The following is a 20014-nucleotide window of genomic DNA, read 5'->3' as shown; positions in this document are numbered from 1 at the left end:
AGCAGTACATACTCAACTTGATCTCTTCCCTGCCAGACTGCAGTCTACCTTACTGCCTAAGAAAACAAAGAACCGACTTACATATGTTGGCAACTAGAAAAATACACTACTACTAGTAGTGGCAGTAAACTACTAGTGCTTTTGCGTGTGTCGATGTCGCCAGCGAGTTTGCTATCCAAGTAGCCGACCAATTTGGCCTCTCCTGTGCCACATGGGTAGACGAGGCCATAGTCGATGGTGCCGGCGATGTAGCATAGCAGGAGTTTCACCGCTCCCATGTGCTCCACCGTGATGCTCCGTGAAGCAGCTGACATACCCTACTGCGAACGCGAGATCAGGCCGCGTGTGGACGAGGTACCACAGACTCCCAATGATCCGCCGGTACTTGGTTGCTCAACCTCATCCGCAATGCTCTCGCGACTCAGCTTGAGCCGCTCCTCCATAGGTGTGGGTGAGGGATTATAGTTGGGGAATTTTGCTGCAGGACATCGCTAAAAAGCCTAATATGCTGACGGACACCGCCAAGAGCGAAATTTGCCCAGTACCATTACAAAATCGCGTCCATTTGCTGAAACACACCGCACCGAATATTTTATTCATTTATCAGGTTTGCGGAGAGAGAAGGTGGGGAAAATGACTCTTCTGCCCTCGCGCACGCTGGAGGCGCTCGTCGACGCGGAGCGGCGCGGCGAGGAGGTGGCGCCCGTGGACGACCTAGACTGGGAGGACATCTTCTACATCCACGATGGCTGCCAGTGGCCGTCCGACCCGCCGACGTTCAAGGAGACCATGCGCGAGTACCGCGCCGAGCTGCGGAAGCTCGCCGAGCGCGTCATGGAGGCCATGGACGAGAACCTCGGCCTCGGCAGGGGCAGCATCAAGGCTGCCTTCTCCGGCGACGGCCGGCACGAGCCCTTCTTCGGCACCAAGGTCAGCCACTACCCGCCGTGCCCGCGCCCGGACCTCATCACGGGCCTGCGCGCGCACACCGACGCCGCCGGCGTCATCCTGCTGTTCTAGGACGACAGGGTCGGCGGCCTGGAGGTGCTCAAGGACGGCCAGTGGACCGACGTGCAGCCGCTCGCGGGCGCCATCGTCGTCAACACCGGCGACCAGATCGAGGTGCTCAGTAACGGCCACTACCGCAGCGCGTGGCACCGCGTGCTGCCCATGCGCGACGGCAACCGCCGCTCCATTGCCTCCTTCTACAACCCGGCCAACGAGGCCACCATCTCGCCGGTGGCGGTGGCCAGCGGCGGGGAGGCGTACCCGAAGTACGTGTTCGGCGACTACATGGACGTGTATGCCAAGCAGAAGTTCCAGGCCAAGGAGCCTAGGTTTGAAGCCGTGGGCAGCCCAAGGTTGAAGACGAGGGCAGAAGAGTCATTTTCCCCATCTTCTCTCTCCGCAAATCTGATAAATAAATAAAATATTCGGTGCGGTGTGTTTCAGCAAATGGACGCGATTTTGTAATGGTACTGGGCAAATTTCGCTCTTAGCGGTGTCCGTCAGCATATTAGGCTTTTTAGCGATGTCCTGCAGCAAAATCCCCCATTATAGTTTCTCATCCCAGCGGTGTCTAGGATGCGCCTTGCATAGCTCCCTTGATTCAAGGTAATGCCGTCCGAGCCTCGGCATACCTCAATCTCCAAGTAGAAGGAGAGGAGCCCAAGGTCGGTCACGAGGAATTGCATCTTCATCTCGTCCTTGAACCGATTGATCTCGCCTTGATTTGACCTGGTGATCTCGCCTTCATCACGTAGACGCCAACAAGCAGACGCGCACCACCATGGCCGTGTCCGTAGACAGCGTGCTCATGGGCACTCTGCTCGAAGCCGAGTTGCTTCAGCGTGGCGTCAAGGCGCGTGTTCCACGCACGTGGGGCTTGATGTAGCCCATAGAGCGCCTTCTTCAGGCGCAGTACCTTGCCTTCTTGTACGGCGACGATGAACCAGGTGGCTGCGTCACATAGACCTCCTCCTCCATTACTCCGTTGAGAAATGCCGACTTCACGTCCACGTGATGGACGGGCCACCCTTCATGAGCGGCGAGTGCTAGGAGCAGTCGCACAAACTCGAGGCGCGCGACAGGTGAAGACTTCATCGAAGTCAATCCCGGGCTGCTGCACGTATCCCTTGGCAATGAGCCGCACCTTGTGCTTGGTTATGGTGCCAACCTCGTGCTTCTTTAGCTTGTAGACCCAGCGTAGGCCAATTGGACGGTGGCCGCGCGGTAGGTCCACTAGCTCCTAGGTGCCATTGCACTCAATGGCATCCATCTCCTTCATTACGGCGCGCCATGCCGCATTATGCTCCGCCTCGGCGAAGGAGCTTGGCTCTCCTTCACACACGAAGCAGAACTCACCTCCATTGAACTCACGTGGTGCCTGACCAGGCACGGTCGCGGGGCCGAGGACATTGTTGATGCCGCGATAGCGCAGTGGCATCTCATCGTGAGACGCGTCCACCCGCTCCACATCGTTAGGCGGTGGTGACACAAACTCAGGCTCGGTCGGTGGTAGAGTAGGTGGAGTTGATGGTTGTGGTGCTGGAGGCGATGTCGAAGCCAGAGCTATTGGTGCCGTGTGTGAGCCAGCTGGTGGCGCCGAGGCAGGGGATGTTGCTCCCCCCGCAAGTGGAATTGGCACCACGGGGACAACTTGCTTGACAGTCATGATGATGAAATCGCTGCAGGACGAGGCCACGCCATCGACCTCCCAATCCCAGCTCTTCTCTTTGTCGAAGATGGCGCACACGTCACTTGCACTTGCTTGTTCACCGGATTGTAGGCACGGTATCCTTTGGCACGCTCGTCGTAGCCGATGAAGACCACAGGAGAGCTCCGATGGTCAAGCTACTGGAGCTGCAGGCGCACATCTTTAACGTAGACGACGCACCCGAATGTGCGCAGGTGCTGGACAGATGGCCTCCTACCATGCCATGCCTCATATGGCGTCATGCCGTCTAGGCTCTTGGCAGGAGCGTGGTTCAGCAGGTACACCGCCGTTGTGACCACCTCCCCCCAAAACTCCACCGGTAGCTTCCTCTGCTTCAACAATGCTCGAGCAGTCACGACGACTGTATGGTTCCGATGCTCGACTACTCCATTCTGTTGTGAGGAGTAGGGCGCCATGAACTGGCGTTGCACACCTTTTTCCTCGTAGTGGCGTGCGAACTCATCCGAGGTGAATTCACCGCCGTTGTCGGTGTGGATAACGCGTAGTTGCCGCCCGCATTTTGCTTCCACCGCTGCTTAAACTTGTCGGATCAAAGCAGCCACGTCACCTTCCCCGGCTAGGAGGACCACCCACATGTAGCGGGTGTAGTCATCCACCAGCAACCGGAAGTAGCAACGATCACCAGGGGTTGCGGGCAAGATTGGCCCACATACATCGCCATGGACGAGGTCAAGGCACTCCTTTGCTCTGTAGTGCGCCTCCTTGGGGAAGGGCATGCGTCGATGCTTGGTGATCCACATGTTCAAGCTTAGGAAGACCACGCACCTGCTTGTCGTACTACATGCGTCGCGACACGTCGAAGGAGATATGGCCGAACTGATCATGCCATCTACTGGCGTCGTCATCGTGGCGAACGGCGAGGCTGATGGGGCACGCGACGTCCAGGTGCAACAAGCATAGCCTGTTGGAGCCGCGCCGCACCTTGGTGAGTAGCTGTTGCTGCCGATCTCAAATGCGGAGCACACCATTGTCGATGTAGACCTTGGCTCCGTTCTCATCGAGCTGCCCGAGGCTCACGATGCTGTTGCGGAGTTGCGGGATGTAGAGGATGTTGGTCAGGACCTTGTGTGCGCCTTGCTTGCCGGTGAGGACAATGGAGCCACGACCTTGGATACCACCCCTCTAGATGCTCAACGTCATCTTCAGTCGTGGCAAGGAATGCCTTCGCACGTGGCTCATCAAGATCCACACCCTCCGGCGCCACTAAGAGTGCGCAAGCAAGCGCCATGAGAAGCGTCGGCTCCTCATCTTCCTCATTAGCTTGGGTGAGGTGCGCCTGCGCCTTCTTGGGCTTGCTGCAGTCCTTTGCCCAATGCCCAAGGCAGCCACAGTTTCGGCACCTATCCTTCTCATCATCAACGCCGCCATCCTTGTTGTCCGGCGTGCGGGCCTGCTGCTTGCACCCGCCACGAGAGCGACGGCATGCACCGCCACCCGGCTTAGGAGGCTTCGAACTGCCCTCGCCATCTTGCCTCTGCTTTGACCGCGCGAGCCATTGCTCCTCAGTGAAGTAGAGTTTGCTGCCATAGTAGATCGGTTGATCCAGAGCTGCAGCATCATCGTCGTCCATCCCCTTCAGCCGGCTGGTCACCACAATTGAGAGGTCTGCCGTGTCGAGCAAGGTGTCGATTGCGACTGCCACCTGCTTGTACTGCCTGGGGATAACGCGTAGGAGCTTCTCGACTGTGCGCTGCTCGGTGATGTCCTCGCCATAGAGGTTGAGGGAGCTCATCATCGCCGTTAGGCGGAGAGCAAAGTCGTCGATGCGCTCGCCAACACGGAATGAGAGCAACTCCCAGCCCCTCTAGAGTCGCTACAGCGTAGACTTGCGTGCACGCTCTGAACCAACATGGATGGACTTGATCGCCTCCTTGGCAGTCTTCTTCACCGCCAGCGCGGATCATCTCCGGGGGCACAGCAGAGAGGATGGTGTCAGAGCCATGCGATCCTCCGTGCGATCAACATCACTACTCGATCGCATCCCAGAAGCCACGAGCTTCCAGCTTCACCTTCATGAGGAGGCTCCAATCCTCATACACTACCGGAGACGTCCTCTTTGCCGAGAGCTTGTGGGTTTGCCGAAGGCTAGATCTCGGGCACTCGGTAAAGGGGTCTTTGTCGAGAGCCAGCCCCAGAAGCCCTCGGTAAAGATAGGTCCTCGGCAAAGAAGCCTTTGCCGAAGGCCTGGCCCTCGGCAAATAAACGCAGGCCCTCGGCAAACTAAATCTTTGCCGAGGGCCTAGCCCTCGGCAAATATGGCCGGATGGGTCACGGCGGCCACTGGCGTTAGTCTTTGCCGAGTGCCCGCCGTCAGGCACTCGGCAAAGATTTTTTATTTTATTTTTTAAATATTTTTTGCCGAGGGCCATTGGACAGGCCCTCGGCAAAGACCCCCTTTGCCGAGGGCCAGGCTAGACCCTTGGCAAAGAGTTTTTTTTTTGTTTTTTGAACCCAGTTTTTTTGTGATGCTATAATACATTATTTAAATCTCAATTTTAAAATTTGGGCCAAATTTGACTTTTTTGATATATTTCCCTAATTTATTTATTTTCGTTGATTTTTTTCGAATATTTCAAATTTGAACAGCAGGTGGATGGAATAATGCAATTTAGTGATTCAAAAAATGTTATTCATGGTATTTGGTATATGTTGAGTCCCTATCCACGAACTCGCATCAAATTTCGGGCATCTTCTTCACGTAACATGACGAGAAACTTGTCGGAAAAGTGTTTTTAAATTATATAAAATTCATACGAAGTCCGAAAATCATGAAACTTGTTGAGGTGTCATGTTATCGCATGTGTAGGCTGTGGTAAAAATTTGAGAAGGTTTCGAGCAAGTTGTGACGTCGGATGCCTAAAACCCAGACATCTCCACATGCCACGCGCCCCCCGCCGTAGCGCGGCCGGCCGCCCCGCGCGCCCCGCCGCCCACCACCGCGCCGCCCCGCGTGCCCCGCGCCCGGCCGCCACCGCCACCCCACGTGCCCCGCCGCGCTCCCGGCCCACCGCAGCGCGCCCGGCTGCCACGCGCCCACCACCGCGCCGCCCTGCGCACCCCGCGCCGGCCCGGGCCCGGCTGCCACCGCCACCCTGCGCGCCCCCGGCCCCCGGCCGCCAAAGGAGGAGGGAGGAGGAGCAGGCCACCGGAGGAGCCCCACCCCGCCGCTCGCCTCAACCCGCCGGAGGTGCCCCGCCCCGGCCGCGCCGCCCGCCCACGCCCGCCGGCCGACCCGCCCCGAGGAGGAGGAGAACCTCCGCGCCATCCGTCGGCCACCAGAGAAGGAGGAGGACCCCGTGCCACCCACCAACCCCATCCACGCTGTCCGCCGTGCCCGCCCCCGTTCCGAGGTGCCTCGCCCCGGCCCCTTGACACAGCCCCGTCCGCGACCCTCGCCCCATCCGCGGCCTCCGACGTCCCTCCGACGTCCAGGTATGCCCTTCCCTCGCTTCATGGTTTACAATGCTGGTGAAGGAGGAGGTCTAGGTGGAGGTCGAGGTGGTGGTGGCGTGCAATGGTGGTGGTGTAGGTGGAGGTGGAGGTGGAGAAGGAGGGTAGTGTGTTCGTTGAGGGGGTGGTGGTGTGGTCGTTGTGGTGGATGTGGTGGTGTGGTCGTTGTGGTGGATATGGTGGTGTGGTCATGGTCGTTGTGGTGGATGTCGTGGTGTGGTCGTGGTCGTGGTGGTGGTGGTGTGGTCGTGGTGGTGGAGGTGGTGGTGTGTTGGTGGTGGATTAATATATATCTGGCTATCGGCCATCGTGCCGTATTTGTTCCCTTGATATGTGGTTGTCGGCCATCGTGCCGGTTTTTTCTTGCAGGTTTTGGAAACCTCCCCGTACAGGGGAGGTTCTGCCGAAATTTTCAACTTATAGTATTGTGTTTCTTCTTTTGCAGAGAAGAGCACGTCAGAGAGGACTTGGCGACCCCGATCCTCTTCGTCGGCGTTGTGGGTCTGCCTGCACAGCATCACCTCGTCACTGCCCCGACTCGCCACTGCCCCGCTAGCCTAACTCCACCGCCACCCTAGGTATAAATAAGCCATCCTCCCGTATCATTGTCTTAGATCGCGTAACCCAGTTAGGCGTCTCCCGTCTGAAACAGATACGGTCGTAGGTATGCGGATCTTTGCATATCTACGACCGTATCTGTTTCGGATTGTCCACATTTTTTGGACAGCCCGTGGATGCGTAGATGGGTTAGTTTCCATGGTCTACTCTGGTCCGAGACCGAGTTTCGGCAGCTCTTCCCTGTTGTTCTCCGGATACACACTCTCCCCGGCAGGACATGTATCGGGAGAACAGCGGGGAGGTGCTGCCGAAATTCTGTCTCGGAGAGGAGCAGAGCCTGGAAATTGACCTCATCTACGCATCCGTGGGTGGGATTAGGACCTATCCTCACCTATTAGACATTAGGAACACTGCGTAGATGCAATTGATGGTCACAATACTCTGTGATGTAAATGTTAAAGGATGGAGGACCGTTAGTGGATGTACACGGGCTGGAGAAGCGACAGTGACTACGACTATGAATGGGTGAAGGGGACAGATCGTTTCTTGAAACATGCATTTGCCCTAGGAGCAGGAGGACATTCTCTAGTTTGGTGTCCCTGCAGCAAATATGACAACAGGAGAAAGGTAGACAAGAAGACCATGGGTAGACATCTTGTGTTCAATGGTTATACGCCTGGCTATCAGCAGTGGATCTACCATGGTGAAGCATATCATATAAGAGCGGAGGTGGTGAGAGCACGCCTTGAGGCTTTTGATGATGATGCCGGGGTAGCAGACATGCTAGATGACGCCCACCAAGCTCACTTCGCTGAACGACGTGAGAAGGAGGAGATGGAGGAATCCGCAAAGGACTTCTACAAAATGTTGCACTCGGCACAGAAACCCCTTCATGAGCGTACAACGATTTCTCAGCTGGATGCGGTTGGACGCATAATGGGGTTGAAGGCCGAGTTAAACCTAAATCGAGAAGGCTTCGATAAGATGTTGGCCGTGTTTGGCACCATGCTACCGGAGAAGCACACTTTGCCGATGAACTTGTACGAGGCAGAGAAACTCCTTCGTATGCTTAAGATGCCGTATGACAAGATACATGTTTGTCTGAAGGGGTGCATCCTATTTAGGAAAGAACACAAGGACGCAAATTACTGTCCGAAGTGTAAATCCTCCAGGTACCTGGAGGTAGACTCTGGTGATGGTTAGAAAAAGCAGCTTCCGATCCCCGCGAGAGTGCTACAGCACCTTCCTTTCCTGCCGAGGATCCAACGGCTATTCATGATCGAGGAATCCACGAAACAGATGACATAGCACAAAGATGGCAAACGGTACAATCCTGGGAAGATGGTACATCCGTCTGATGCTGAAGCATGGACGTACTTCAATGACAAACATCGTGACAAAGCAGCTGAGGCCCATAATGTACATGTCACGCTGGCAACAGATGGGTTCAATCCTTATGGAATGATGGCTGCCCCATACACATGCTGGCCCGTTTTTGTTATCCCCCTCAATCTCCCTCCCGGCATCTCCTTTCAACGGCATAACGTATTCTTGTCGTTGATAATTCCTGGACACCCGGGGAGTAATATGGGTATGTTCATGGAGCCTGTGATTGATGAATTGATCCATGCTTGGGAGAAGGGGGTATGGACATATGACCAAGCTACAAAGACAAGCTTCAAAATGCATGTTTGGTACCACTACTCCCTGCATGACTTCCTAGCGTATGGGTTATTTGCCGCCTAGTGTGTTCACGGGAAGTTCCCATGCCCAATATGCAAGGAAGCTATGAGGTTCATTTGATTGAAGAAGGGTGGCAAGTATTCGTCGTTCGACCAGCATCGTCAGTTCCTCCCTCTAGACCATGAATTCAGAGAAGACATCAAGAGTTTTACGAAAGGTGTCAAAGTGATAGACCCTAAACCACACTTGAGGACTGGTGCCGAGGTTCATGCTCAGATAGATGCTCTCGTGCCCAATGAAGAAGGTGCTTTTGTGGGATATGGTGAGGAACATATGTGGACTCATAAGTCCGGCTTGACGAGGCTCCCCTATTTCGATGACCTTCTTCTGCCACATAATATTGATGTAATGCACACTGAAAAGAATATCGCCGAGGCACTTTGGGGAACTCTCATGGACACTGACAAGTCTAAGGACAACGTTAAGGCTAGAGTGGACCTAGCGACATTATGCGATAGACCGAATCAAGCGATGCAGCCTCCTAGTGGCCGAAACAAGAACTGGAAAAGGCCTAAGGTCAATTTCATCTTGCAAATCGATCAAAGGAGGGAAGTACTAAAATGGATCCAGACGTTAATGTTCCTAGATGGATATGTAGTGAATCTTAGCAAGGGAGTGAACTTAGGCACTCTGCGAGTCAACAGGATGAAGAGTCATGACTACCACATATGGATTGAGTGGCTTCTTTCGGCGATGGTCCGAGGCTATGTCCCTGAGCATGTTTGGCTAGTGCTGGCAGAGTTGAGCTTTTTCTTTCGCCAGCTTTGTGCCAAGGAGATATCTCGGACCGTCGCTCAGGACTTGGAAAAAGCAGCACCCGTGTTGCTCTGTAAGCTGGAGAAGATCTTTCCACCTGGCTTCTTCTTACCGATGCAGCATCTGATTGTGCACCTCCCGTCCGAGGCACGTTTGGGGGGGGGCCATGCAGGCCCGTTGGTGCTATCCAATCGAGAGATGTCTAAAGACTCTTCGCAAAAAATGTACAAATAAAGCCAGAATTGAGGCTTCCATTGCAGAGGCATGCCTTCGGGAGGAGGTGGCAAACTTCACAACGCAATACTACAAGCCAAACCTTCCTAGCAATCATAATCCACTCCCTCGTTACAATGCTGACGAAAATGAATCGACCCTCAGCCTTTTCCAAGGCCAACTCAGCGGCGCAAGTGGATCAACCCCGAAGCTATTAGGAAATGAAGAGTGGTGCAGTATCATGCTATATGTGTTGAATAACCTTACCGAGGTGCAGCCATTCATCAAGTAAGTTCTCAATGAACTTGTTTCAATACGCCGTCACTATTCTGCATCCAACCCCATTGATTCTCGTTCGGACAGGGAATTTGTTCGTGAATTTTGGCATCAATCAAGGGATCCTACCTCACATGAACAAGACACCCTTGTTTCGTGGGGTGCGGAAGCGGGGAGGCCTAATTTTATTTCTTGGTTCAAACAAAAGGTAATGTCCAATTTAGCTCGTACGTTCGATCGTCCAAGGTGATTGTACGTTTGATTAATATAACGATCTATCATGCTTCACCTTGTAGGCCCAGACCAGTTCGTCCATGAGTGACGAGTTGAAACAGGTTGCAAGCGGCTGTGACATTAGGGTGAAATCATTTACCGGCTATGACATGAACGGATATCGCTTCCACACAACAAGTTACGAGCAGATTCGGCCCAAACGAAAAACCACAAATAGCGGAGTTTGTACGCCCGGCACTGATGGCCTCAACTATCATGGTAGAGTTGAGGAAATCTATGAACTCTCATTTCATGGAGACAAACCTCTTAAACCTATCATGTTCAAATGCCACTGGTTTAATCCTCGATCAATGAGACGAACCCCTCATCTTGGGCTAGTCGAGATTCGAGAAGATTCTATCTATCCTGGAAAAGATGTCTACATTGTGGCTCAACAGGCCGTGCAGGTGTATTATACTCCATACGCCAACCAAGACAAAGAGGATCTTAAGGGTTGGGCTATTGTGCACCAGGTATCTCCACACGGTAAACTACCTGCCCCAAACGATGATGATTACAACTTCAACGCAAACACATATGATGGACAGTTCTATCAAGAAGATGGGCTACCAGGCACGTTTGAGATAGTCTTACCCGAAGCAATCGAAATGGAAGTAGACAACGAAATGGTTGATGGCGATGGAGATGTGGTGGTAAATGCCAAGGACATAGCAATGCTTGAGCGATTACTTCTAGGCAATGACTACGATGACAACATAGAACCTTCGGATAGTGTTGCCCATTTGGACAATTTTGACAATGATGATGAGACCTATGATCCCAATCATGAAGATTATTACTAGTACATGTAATACTATGTTTTTTTAATTTGTGTTTTGTTTATATATTTTGAATCTATTTCTAATATACTCCCTCCGGTTCTCTAAAGCAAGTCGTTTTGGACATCGACACGGTCTTTAAGAAACGACTTTGACTGCAACTTTTTGCTATAAAATATAGTCAATATATACTTTTATGAAACTATATTTTGAGATTAATCTACTTACGTCACTTTCATAATTTTAAACTCAACTCAAAAGAAGTTATTTGTAGTCAAAGTTTAAAATGTTTGACTTAAGACAACCTCAAAACGACTTGCTTTAGAGAACCGGAGGGAGTATGTACTAATTAGTCTTGTTCATTCTTTGTGATTATAGGTGATTGAACAAAGATGGCGAGCAGATGTCCACGCCGTGACATGCCCTCGGTTTATGGGAGAGACCGCCCTCTCCTTCGAGGTGAGGGGTCGTCGTCCAGGGCAGCGTCCGCAGGAGGTGACGAGAGGACGACCAGGGGCAGCAGCCGCAGGAGGCAGCGGTCTCCTCCCTCGCCACGTGACGAGGTGCTAGAGGAGGAGCATGTGACAGCCACGGCCACATCCTCGTCGGATGATGAGAGGGGTCAGCAGATGGGCGAGGGAGGTGAGGCGCTCGAGGGCGAGGGAGGCGAGGCGCTCAAGGGTGAGGGAGGCAAGGGGCTCGAGGGCGACGAAGGGGGTACCGCTACCCGGACTCCCTACGAGCGAGGTCCTGCGAGCCTCCCTCCGGTTCCGCTTCCTCACAACCGCCCAGTGATTCGGCCTATGGCAAAGAGGTAAGTAACTATAGATGTTATCACAACTACTTCATAAGATATGTTGGAAATCATAAGAGAAACTGATAAATTTTCTTAATCACTTGTGCAGGTCCTGGTTGGTTTTGTCAGGTACTCCAGCATGCACCCCCACGAGCATCCTTGGTGTTTTGTGCAGGAAATGGTACCCCGGCATTGTGCAACTGTTCGAAGAGCCGGTGGTGCGGGAGTCGGCCTCCAACTGGGACAGGTACGCGCTGGTCACGGATGACACTTACCGCAACAAGCAGGAGCGGGTATTGGCAGAGTTTTGGGTTAGTTTCTCTCGCACAACATTGCTTAATACATCTCATTCATTGGTTAAATGTTTTATTGAAATAATGAATGGATACATCGGTTTTGTATGCGAAAAATTTTCAAGGCCGAAGAAGGACTTGAGGCCCAGGCGGATCGGGCGGCTGTCGCAGCTTGTAGGAAGTACGTCACCGAGATGCACCACCATGGGCGCGTCCAAGCCCACATAGACTACTACAAGTCAGTACTTAAGCAGTCCCTCCCCAAGCCTCAAGCAAGACTGATTACGCTGACCCAGGACCAGTACCTTGAGGTAGGCGAATAACATTCATAATGATTCATTTTGATATTAAGTAGGTTCAATTTCATCTTCTTATATGTCAAATACTTGATGACTTGTAGGTGATTCCTTGGTGGTGCCGATCGTATCCCGAGTGCTGGGCCATGATCGTGGACAAGTGGTTATCACAGGACTTTGTTGGCACGCACGAGAGGCTGCGGAAACAGCGTCTGATGAGGCAAGGTTCAACTCACCATCAAGGCAGCCGTAGCCTCCCAGGATACAAACAAGCATACGTAAGTGATTTCTTTCATTTATTTTGATGCTTAATTCTGCTTGATTTCTCACCATCTTCCCGTCTTTCTCGCAGGAGGCTGCACACCCGGGCGAGGAGGTCTCGGAGTTCTCTGCGTGGGCTATGTCCCACATGGGCAGGGCGTCGTCCTCTGTCTCCTTCGACCTGGCTGCCCCGCCCCAGGTGTACTTCGACCCAAACGTATACACTAAAGTCCAAGAGTACACGTCCTCGGTAAGGGAGATCTATGGGGAAGATTACAATGTGCGCACTAAGCCCATTGATACAGAGACGATCATGAGGCTCGGAGGAGGCAAGAAGCACGGGCGGCTATGGATTGCAGACAGCGCCATCGACTCCACCACTGTTCCCTCCCTTGACGCTATCCGAGCACGGAGCACGAGCTCCAGCCAGCCCATACGCTCACGACCTTCTCCAGCACTGCAGCAGGTCCAAGCACTCCAGGTAATTCCTGTTTTACTCGTCGTACGTTGATATTTACACACCTAAATTAGATTTGCATTACTGATACATTGGAGTGAAATATTGCAGGCCGAGCTGCAAGAAACAAAAAGGCAAAGTCAAGAGCAGAACGCGGAACTGACCGCACAGCTGCAGGCCCAGCAGGTCGCGTTCGAGGCCGCGTAGAAGCAGATGGCGGAGATGATGGTGATCATGCAAAGTCTTGGGCAAGCATCAGGTGTACCTGTGTAGTTTTCATCTCCTCCTCCTCCTACTCCTGCAGCTACTCCTGTAAGTATGAAAGTTTACTTTTCGCTTGTGTTTTGCATGTATGTCGGCCTTCGTGCCGTTGTGGATGTCGGCGTTCGTGCCGTTGTTTCTTGCAGGTTTTGAAAACCTCTCCGTGCAGGGGAGGTGCTGTCGAAATTTTCAATTGAGTCTAATCTTTTTGTATTCCTAGATTACTAGATGCAATCTCTAAGTTCTAAAACTGTTTTCCCAGATTACTCACACATGCAATCTCTGCTCCTTTGTGCAGCCTCCGTCCGCGGGTTCCAATCAATTTGGTAGTGCGTCACCGGGTGATCCCGCCTTTCCTTCACCACCGTCTCATAGGCTACCTTGATCAGGACTAGTGCTAGGTGATGTGGTTGGACTTTATTGTAATATTTATGGTTTATGGTTCTGACTTGTGCTTGGATTTCATGAACTTGTCGTAATAAACATGTGAATGATGATGAACATGTGACTTGTCGTTGTAATATATTGTGATTTGTGATTCACAATTATGGTTGTGATATATTGTGAGAAAATGGGTTCTGTGTGATATATATATGTGATGGTAGATATATATATATATATATATATATATATATATATATATATATATATATATATATATATATATATATATATATATATATATATATGAAATGCTTGTGTCGATGGAATGCAAAAAACAAAAAAATTTAAATTTCTGCCTCTTTGCCGAGGGCAATGACCAAGGCCCTTGGCAAAGAAGGGTCCTTTGCCGAGGGCCGTCCCGTTGCCCTCGGCAAAGATTTTTTTTAAAAAAAAAATAAAATTTCTGCAACATTTCTTTGCCGAGGGCCATGGCTGGAGGCCCTCGGCAAAGATTTTTCAAAAAAAATAATAATTCTTTGCCGAAGGCCGTCCCATTGCCCTCGGCAAAGATTTTTTGGAAAAATTCTGCACATTTCTTTGCCGAGGGCCATGGTTGGAGGCCCTCGGCAAAGATTTTTCAAAAAAAAAAGAATAATTCTTTGCCGAGGGCCTCCGGAGACGGCCCTCGGCAAAGACTCTGTCCCAGGTGCCGGCGCCGTGACGGCTGCTTTTCTTTGCCGAGTGCCGCTCCAGCCCACGGCAAAGGCTTTGCCGAGTGCCCGATAAAGGGCCCTCGGCAAAGACCCTCTTCGCCGACTCAAAATTCCCCGAGAGCTCTTTGCCGAGGGCCGCCCTCGGCAAAGCCTTTGCCGAGGGTTAATGGGCCTTTGCCAAGGGCCTCAGGCCCTCGGCAAAGAGGCCGTCTCCAGTAGTGATAGTTGTTGTGTCACCTGCGGATACGGCGTGCCACTGACCTCCTTCACCACGTGCTGGATTAGAAATGTGCTTATATGCCGTCTAAAAGTTTATGGACCTAGATGATACTAAATAAAAATTTTAGAAATGCGCATGTGCGATCTGTTTGGATCTTTTTTTTTTTTTGAGAATTTTATGTTCATGAATCTAAATGACACTGATTAAAGTTTGGGTATGGGCTTGTGCCATCTGTGTGCCCATGCCCAGGGACTGATGGGGACTAGATCTTGGGAGTAGATGGCACTAAAGACAAGCCGGGTGAAATGATTTGGCCCAAACCAGAGGGGAAATGCAGTTTTCCCTTTTGTCGGTGCGGGCCAAATTTGAGTATGGGCCTGAGCCTAGGCCCTCGCCGGCTTCACCTTACGCCTCCGTTGGCTGCCTGGCCGAGTTGCTCTGAACTGTGCGGCACGTCACACGACACGACATAGGCGCACAAATATCCAACCCAGTTGGGTGGGGCCCGCGCTCCCGACGTGCCTGCCGGACCATAGCACACGCCACCGGTGGTTCCACACGCCAAGTCAGTAACCGGGAGAAGTACACGCTCCCGGCGCTAAAATCCAGCGTCCAAGTCCGAATCAACCGCCGTGATCTGACCAGCCACCTCTGTTTCTGCTCTGTTCACCAAACGCCCGCCACTTCCATGGGAACGCCTATTTACGTGGCTCCCGAGGGCACGAACGAGCCCACCGTCGATCTCGAGCCGTCTGTCTCGGCTGCCGCCCGCCGAGCGCCGAGCACGAATCCAGAAGCTCTCGGGACTCCGAACGAGCATGGCGGTCTCCTCCATCAGCTGCTCCCTCAGACCTCCGGCTCCCGTCAGAGAAGCCTCCGCTCGCCTGACGACGCAGCCGTCGCCGCCAAAGACGACGACGTCGACGACGCCGTGGTAAGTTGCTACCTCTCGCTCAAGGTCGGTTGCGTTGCGTCATGTCCAGCTAGCCCGGCGGCAATGGCCAGACGTCGCTCAAGATCCGTCGCCGTGATCGTTCTCTGCAGGGCGGACGGGTTACGGCGGGCGTGCGTGGCGGCGACCGCGGCGGCGTGCGTCGTGATCGGGGCGGCGGGCGGCGGCGACGTGGCCGCGTCGACGACGCCACGCGACGCCGCCGTGGTGGTGGCCCCGCGGTGGAGCGACCGCAGGGAGTGCCCGCCGTGGCGCGCCAACTCGCTGGAGAACATCGTGCCGGAGAACCTGCCCCGCCCGTCGGCGCGCCGGAGGTTCAACAGCGTCAAGCGGGCGCCGCGGAAGGCCCCCGCGCTCGGGCCTCAAGCGGTGGCGCCATTCCTGGCGCTGCCATACGGCGTGGACGACTGCTTCACCCTCTAGGCAAGCTAGGCAGGTAGTACTGGCTGACCATTCTGCACTGCAGCTGAATTTGTTGTATTTGTTTTGTATACCCAACAAGAAGTTCGAAGTGAACGAAAACAATAGGATTCTTATTTGTATATATATTGTAGATTTCACAGGAGATCATGTTATTCGATACAGTGGGAGATAGAATATACAGCCACGAGCATGTGATTCTTGTGTTGTAGTAGTATTTCCTTCGGTCTTTTTGCTCGCGTATTGTCACTGTCACGTCCAAAGGCCTGACAGCAACGCCAAAGCCATAGAAAGGCCAAACTTCATGTACTAGTAGCACGTACGTGGAAGGCCGACCAGTTGACACACCATTTGCGGCCTCGCCGGCGTGCCGAGTGGCGCCGAGAAGGTTTGCCACCGCCCACCGCTTGGCCGGCGGCCGGCGGCCGGCCGCGGCTCATCGGCTGCGGCAGCGCAGGCAGGGAAGGGTTAGATAAATGGGCCTGACGGCTGCCGCAAAATTGCTTGGGCCCTACCTAGGCTGCCGAGTCCCCCATCCTGGTACCGTATCCTGGGCCTAACCGATCTTACTGCGATGAGGTTTAGGCCCTAACTGAGATGACTGGGACAGTCGAGAAGACACCATTTTCTCAAAAAAAAAAAAAGTGACGAAAGAGACCAGGACTAGTATATTCACAACTGAATTCAGTAACCGGAGAGCTGACACTGACTCAAGTTCGTAACCCACGAATGTGATGATCTTGTGATCCAAATCTTGGATTGCCGTCCAAACTCACATGTCAAAGAAAATTCATGTGATCCAAATTCAGTGAGCTGGTTGGCAAATTCATGTTTACTCCAAACTCACGATCACTAGGCCAGCCACATGGACCCATCGTCATGGTATACTTCTTAAAGTTCAAACAACATTTTGGATGCTTTCGAAACGAGCGTGACGACGTGAACCAACCAACTACCTACTGCTGTCAAAGAAACGCCCACAGCATTAGCAGACCTGTGCACAAATATCTAACGAAGCGGGCCCCAAGCTCCCGACGTTCCCGCCTTCCCGTCTGCGGCAGCATGATACACGCAACCGCAGCAAGCGAAATGAATTACAGCCGCTACAATCCATCGTCCAAGTTGACAAGTAGGAATCGACGGCTCTGATCTGGACACGAAACAGCTCTCGACCATGGGAAGCCACTATAATAACTTCCGTGTCCAAACCAGCCAGTCCACCAGTACCATCGAAACTTCTCAACAATGGCGGCTTCCTCCACCGCCGCCATCATCGTCAGCTGCTCTTTCCCCGCTCCGCCCAAACAAGGCGCTGCTGCAGGCGTGTCGGTGTCGTCGTCGCACGCGCTGCGCCGGGCGTGCGTGGCAGCCGCGGCGTGCACCGTGATCGGGATGGCGAGCGGCGGCGGCGACATGGCCCTGGCGCTGGCACGGGGCGGCGGCGCGGTCGCCTCGAGGGCCGACGCCGTGCCCGTGGACGTGGCCCTAGGCGCCGCCGCCGCGGTGGAGCGACCGCAGGCAGTGCCCGCCGTGGCGCGCCAACTCGCTGGAGAACATCGTGCCGGAGAACCTGCCCCGCCCGTCCGCGCCGGACTTGGCGGCGCCGCCTTCTTTCCTGGGCAGCTTCCCGGCACGGGCTGCTTCCCTCTCTGACGCAGCCGGCAACTGTGGAAAAAGGAAGTTCACAGAAAAAAGAAAAGCTGTGAAAATTGGAAAACACACTTGTGTTCTATTTTTTTATTAGGTAAAGACTTGTATTTTGTATACTATAGGTTTTAGCAGAAATCAACTTTGCCTCAGTAGCTCAACAATATTTACTATGGGGGGAATTGAAATATTTAGGGCTTGCTTGTATGAATCAATGTGAATTTGCAATAAGCCCATGCAGTTTTTTTTTTTTTGTTTTTCTAGCTTGCAAAATGTGCAAATCCTGCAATAATCGATCAACGCCGATGACCAAGGCGAATTTGAAAAGGCTTGTGATGATCTAGAGGACCGCGGTTGCTTTCGTGGAAAAGCAGAAAAGCGTGGCAGGCACAGTGAGTGCACGAAAACGAAATGGAGAATTGATCGAGCCAGTTTCAGAGAACAAAAATTTGCTCGGAATTTTCATACAAAAGCCGCCCCAGGCTCGTTTCGTTTTCACGTACGTGGCGCGAGAGCCAGGGGGCGTGGGGCCGGGCACGTACGAGCTGTTGTGCCGTGCCGTTGCCTCCGAACTGATCTCAGTGGTAGTACAAGTGTACAACAAGCTTCGAGTGAAGTACAGGGCCGAAACAGCCTGCCACGTCTTTCGTCCCGTTCCCTTGGTTTATAAACCATATTTTTTCAGCTAACAAATATTATTTTTCTCTCACAACAAATCAGTCAACAATATTTTCAACCATGACTTATCAGCCAAACTAACAGGACATTTGTGTAGTACGAAAGTGACCGTTTTCTGCGTGTTTTGTGCAAGTCTCGAAGTACAACATCCAAAAGAGGAAGCAACACCTAGAAAGCTCAGGGCATGCTGGATCCTGGGCAGGCGGCAAGCCGCTCGTCTCACCTTGCTTGGTAAGGCCAGGCGTTTCGTAGTATCCAACAAGCTAGCTTTGCCAGGTAAACCCATGCACCTGAGCAAGTTTTTTCTTACCTACGCAGGAGAGACACCAGCAAGATTCGTTTGCTCACACGTTGCTCTGATTATTAGTCGTGACTTCCCTACTAAATTGAAGCTCATCCCTGTCAAATGGTGCTTCTTCTCCACCAAATTGATGTTTCCAAACTGTTCTACACCCAAATTGAGCTTGTGGACATCCAAATCAAGCTTATGATAATAAGCTGAATCGAACTTTCCCCTACCCAAACTACGCTTGTTACTTCTAAATCGAGTTTCTTATAGCTTGAATTATCCCCTCTTGAACTCCTCCATGGCAACCTTGTCCATTGGACGAATAAGAGAGGAAATGGGAGGAAAGAAAACCAAGCAGAACGAGGAAATTGCCTTGCTTTGCTTAACATGGTGAGGGGAGGCGGGTGACGGTACCAAGTGTACCTTGAGAAATCAGAACCATCCTGCCACAACCTACATTCAGGTGTGGAGCTATGGATGTAGCTATGGTTGCGGACGCACTCACGGCAAAATTAAAAAAAAACAAGTGATTATATTTAAAATTTCACCATATATGTATTCACAAAAGTAAAAATCTACTCCATCTGTCCCAAATAATCTATCGCTTTTAGTTTCCGTACCACAAGTTTGACTTAATTTGAAGAGAATATATGCAATATTTATATCTCCAAATAAATTTATTAAAAAAATATATTAAAAATCTTTTCAATAATACCAATTATGTATCATAAATATTAATATTTTTTAATATATATTTTGTCAAAGTTGTTTCTTAAGAAGTAAAAACGCTATATATTTTAGGACGGAGGGAGTATGCACCAACAAAGTAAACGTACCACCCCTTTGTTGAATCCTACAAAATCCAAAGGGAACACTTTGAACTCCGTGATTTGCGACTTTTGATAAATCGTAACCAACACTCGGGTCTTTTGTCCTGCTCCAGGCTCCAGCACGCGAATTTTTAGCCGTGCGATTCGCCACGTGGTGCTCGCATCAGGAGGCGGCAGGCGTGGGGACTAATGCATGCAGAGATAGAGGAAGGGCAACTGCGTCAGGACTCAGTAGGCAGGCGTGGGGACCGATTTGCAACCGTATGCAGAGGGCGTGGGGCTGATGCGCATACGCGTCAGTCGTCAGGTGGCAGGCTGCAGAGGAAGGGCTACGCGCGCATGCAACGTTTTGTCTGTTCGTTTAGCAGGTTTGCATCGTTGCTGCTTCGTTTATGTGAGAGAGAAATACTGCTGGTTGATTCACGTGAATAGTATCCATATGAGGGGGCTAGCTAGTCAGCCCAGCCAGCCAGCCCCAGCCGATCGGGCTGTTGGTTCTGTATTTGACATTAGTGAAAATTTCACATATATTTCTCGGATATCTGTAATTCACAGAAATAATTTGTTATTTTTTCTAAAAAATTTAGCATATATTTTTCTAAGATTTGCAATAAGTTATATTATCCCCAAATCACATCACTTTGTTCAATATATACTAAATAATCGGTGTAAATATAGGTAAAAGACCGTGTAAATGTATAGACAAAAATCAGGTGCCAAGAGATAGACGGT

General features: G+C 52.0%; 2 protein-coding genes and 1 pseudogene across 2 annotated transcripts; all 3 read left to right on the top strand.

The window, feature by feature from the left end:
• The first annotated feature begins 651 nt into the window (after positions 1-651).
• On the top strand, positions 652-1428 carry LOC136532179 (1-aminocyclopropane-1-carboxylate oxidase-like; annotated as a pseudogene).
• A 13709-nt stretch (positions 1429-15137) lies between these two features.
• LOC136532182 (protein CHLOROPLAST VESICULATION-like) lies at positions 15138-16227 on the top strand. Its single transcript, XM_066524784.1, has 2 exons — positions 15138-15400; positions 15511-16227. The coding sequence occupies exons 1-2, from the start codon at positions 15285-15287 to the stop codon at positions 15839-15841; spliced, it is 447 nt and encodes a 148-aa protein (XP_066380881.1). The 5' UTR covers positions 15138-15284; the 3' UTR covers positions 15842-16227.
• Positions 16228-17024: 797 nt separating this feature from the next.
• Positions 17025-17740, top strand: LOC136532181 (uncharacterized). The gene has a single exon (XM_066524783.1). It carries the CDS (start codon positions 17084-17086, stop codon positions 17489-17491), a length of 408 nt encoding a protein of 135 aa, XP_066380880.1. The 5' UTR covers positions 17025-17083; the 3' UTR covers positions 17492-17740.
• Positions 17741-20014: the final 2274 nt, after the last annotated feature.

This window comes from Miscanthus floridulus, unplaced genomic scaffold (genome assembly GCF_019320115.1).
Source record: "Miscanthus floridulus cultivar M001 unplaced genomic scaffold, ASM1932011v1 fs_546_1_2, whole genome shotgun sequence".
In the NCBI taxonomy this organism is placed as follows: Eukaryota; Viridiplantae; Streptophyta; class Magnoliopsida; order Poales; family Poaceae; genus Miscanthus; species Miscanthus floridulus.
Note: the sequence above shows the minus strand (reverse complement) of the source record. Positions and strands in the feature narration are given on the sequence as shown.

What these genes read in the sequence shown, in the direction of transcription:
- LOC136532182 (XM_066524784.1), top strand. Translation starts at nt 15,285, where the DNA reads ATGGCGGTCTCCTCCATCAGCTGCTCCCTCAGACCTCCGGCTCCCGTC. An exon ending in ACGACGTCGACGACGCCGTG is followed by an intron (nt 15,401 to 15,510) that starts GTAAGTTGCTAC and finishes CGTTCTCTGCAG; the next exon opens with GGCGGACGGGTTACGGCGGG.
- LOC136532181 (XM_066524783.1), top strand. Translation starts at nt 17,084, where the DNA reads ATGGCGGCTTCCTCCACCGCCGCCATCATCGTCAGCTGCTCTTTCCCC.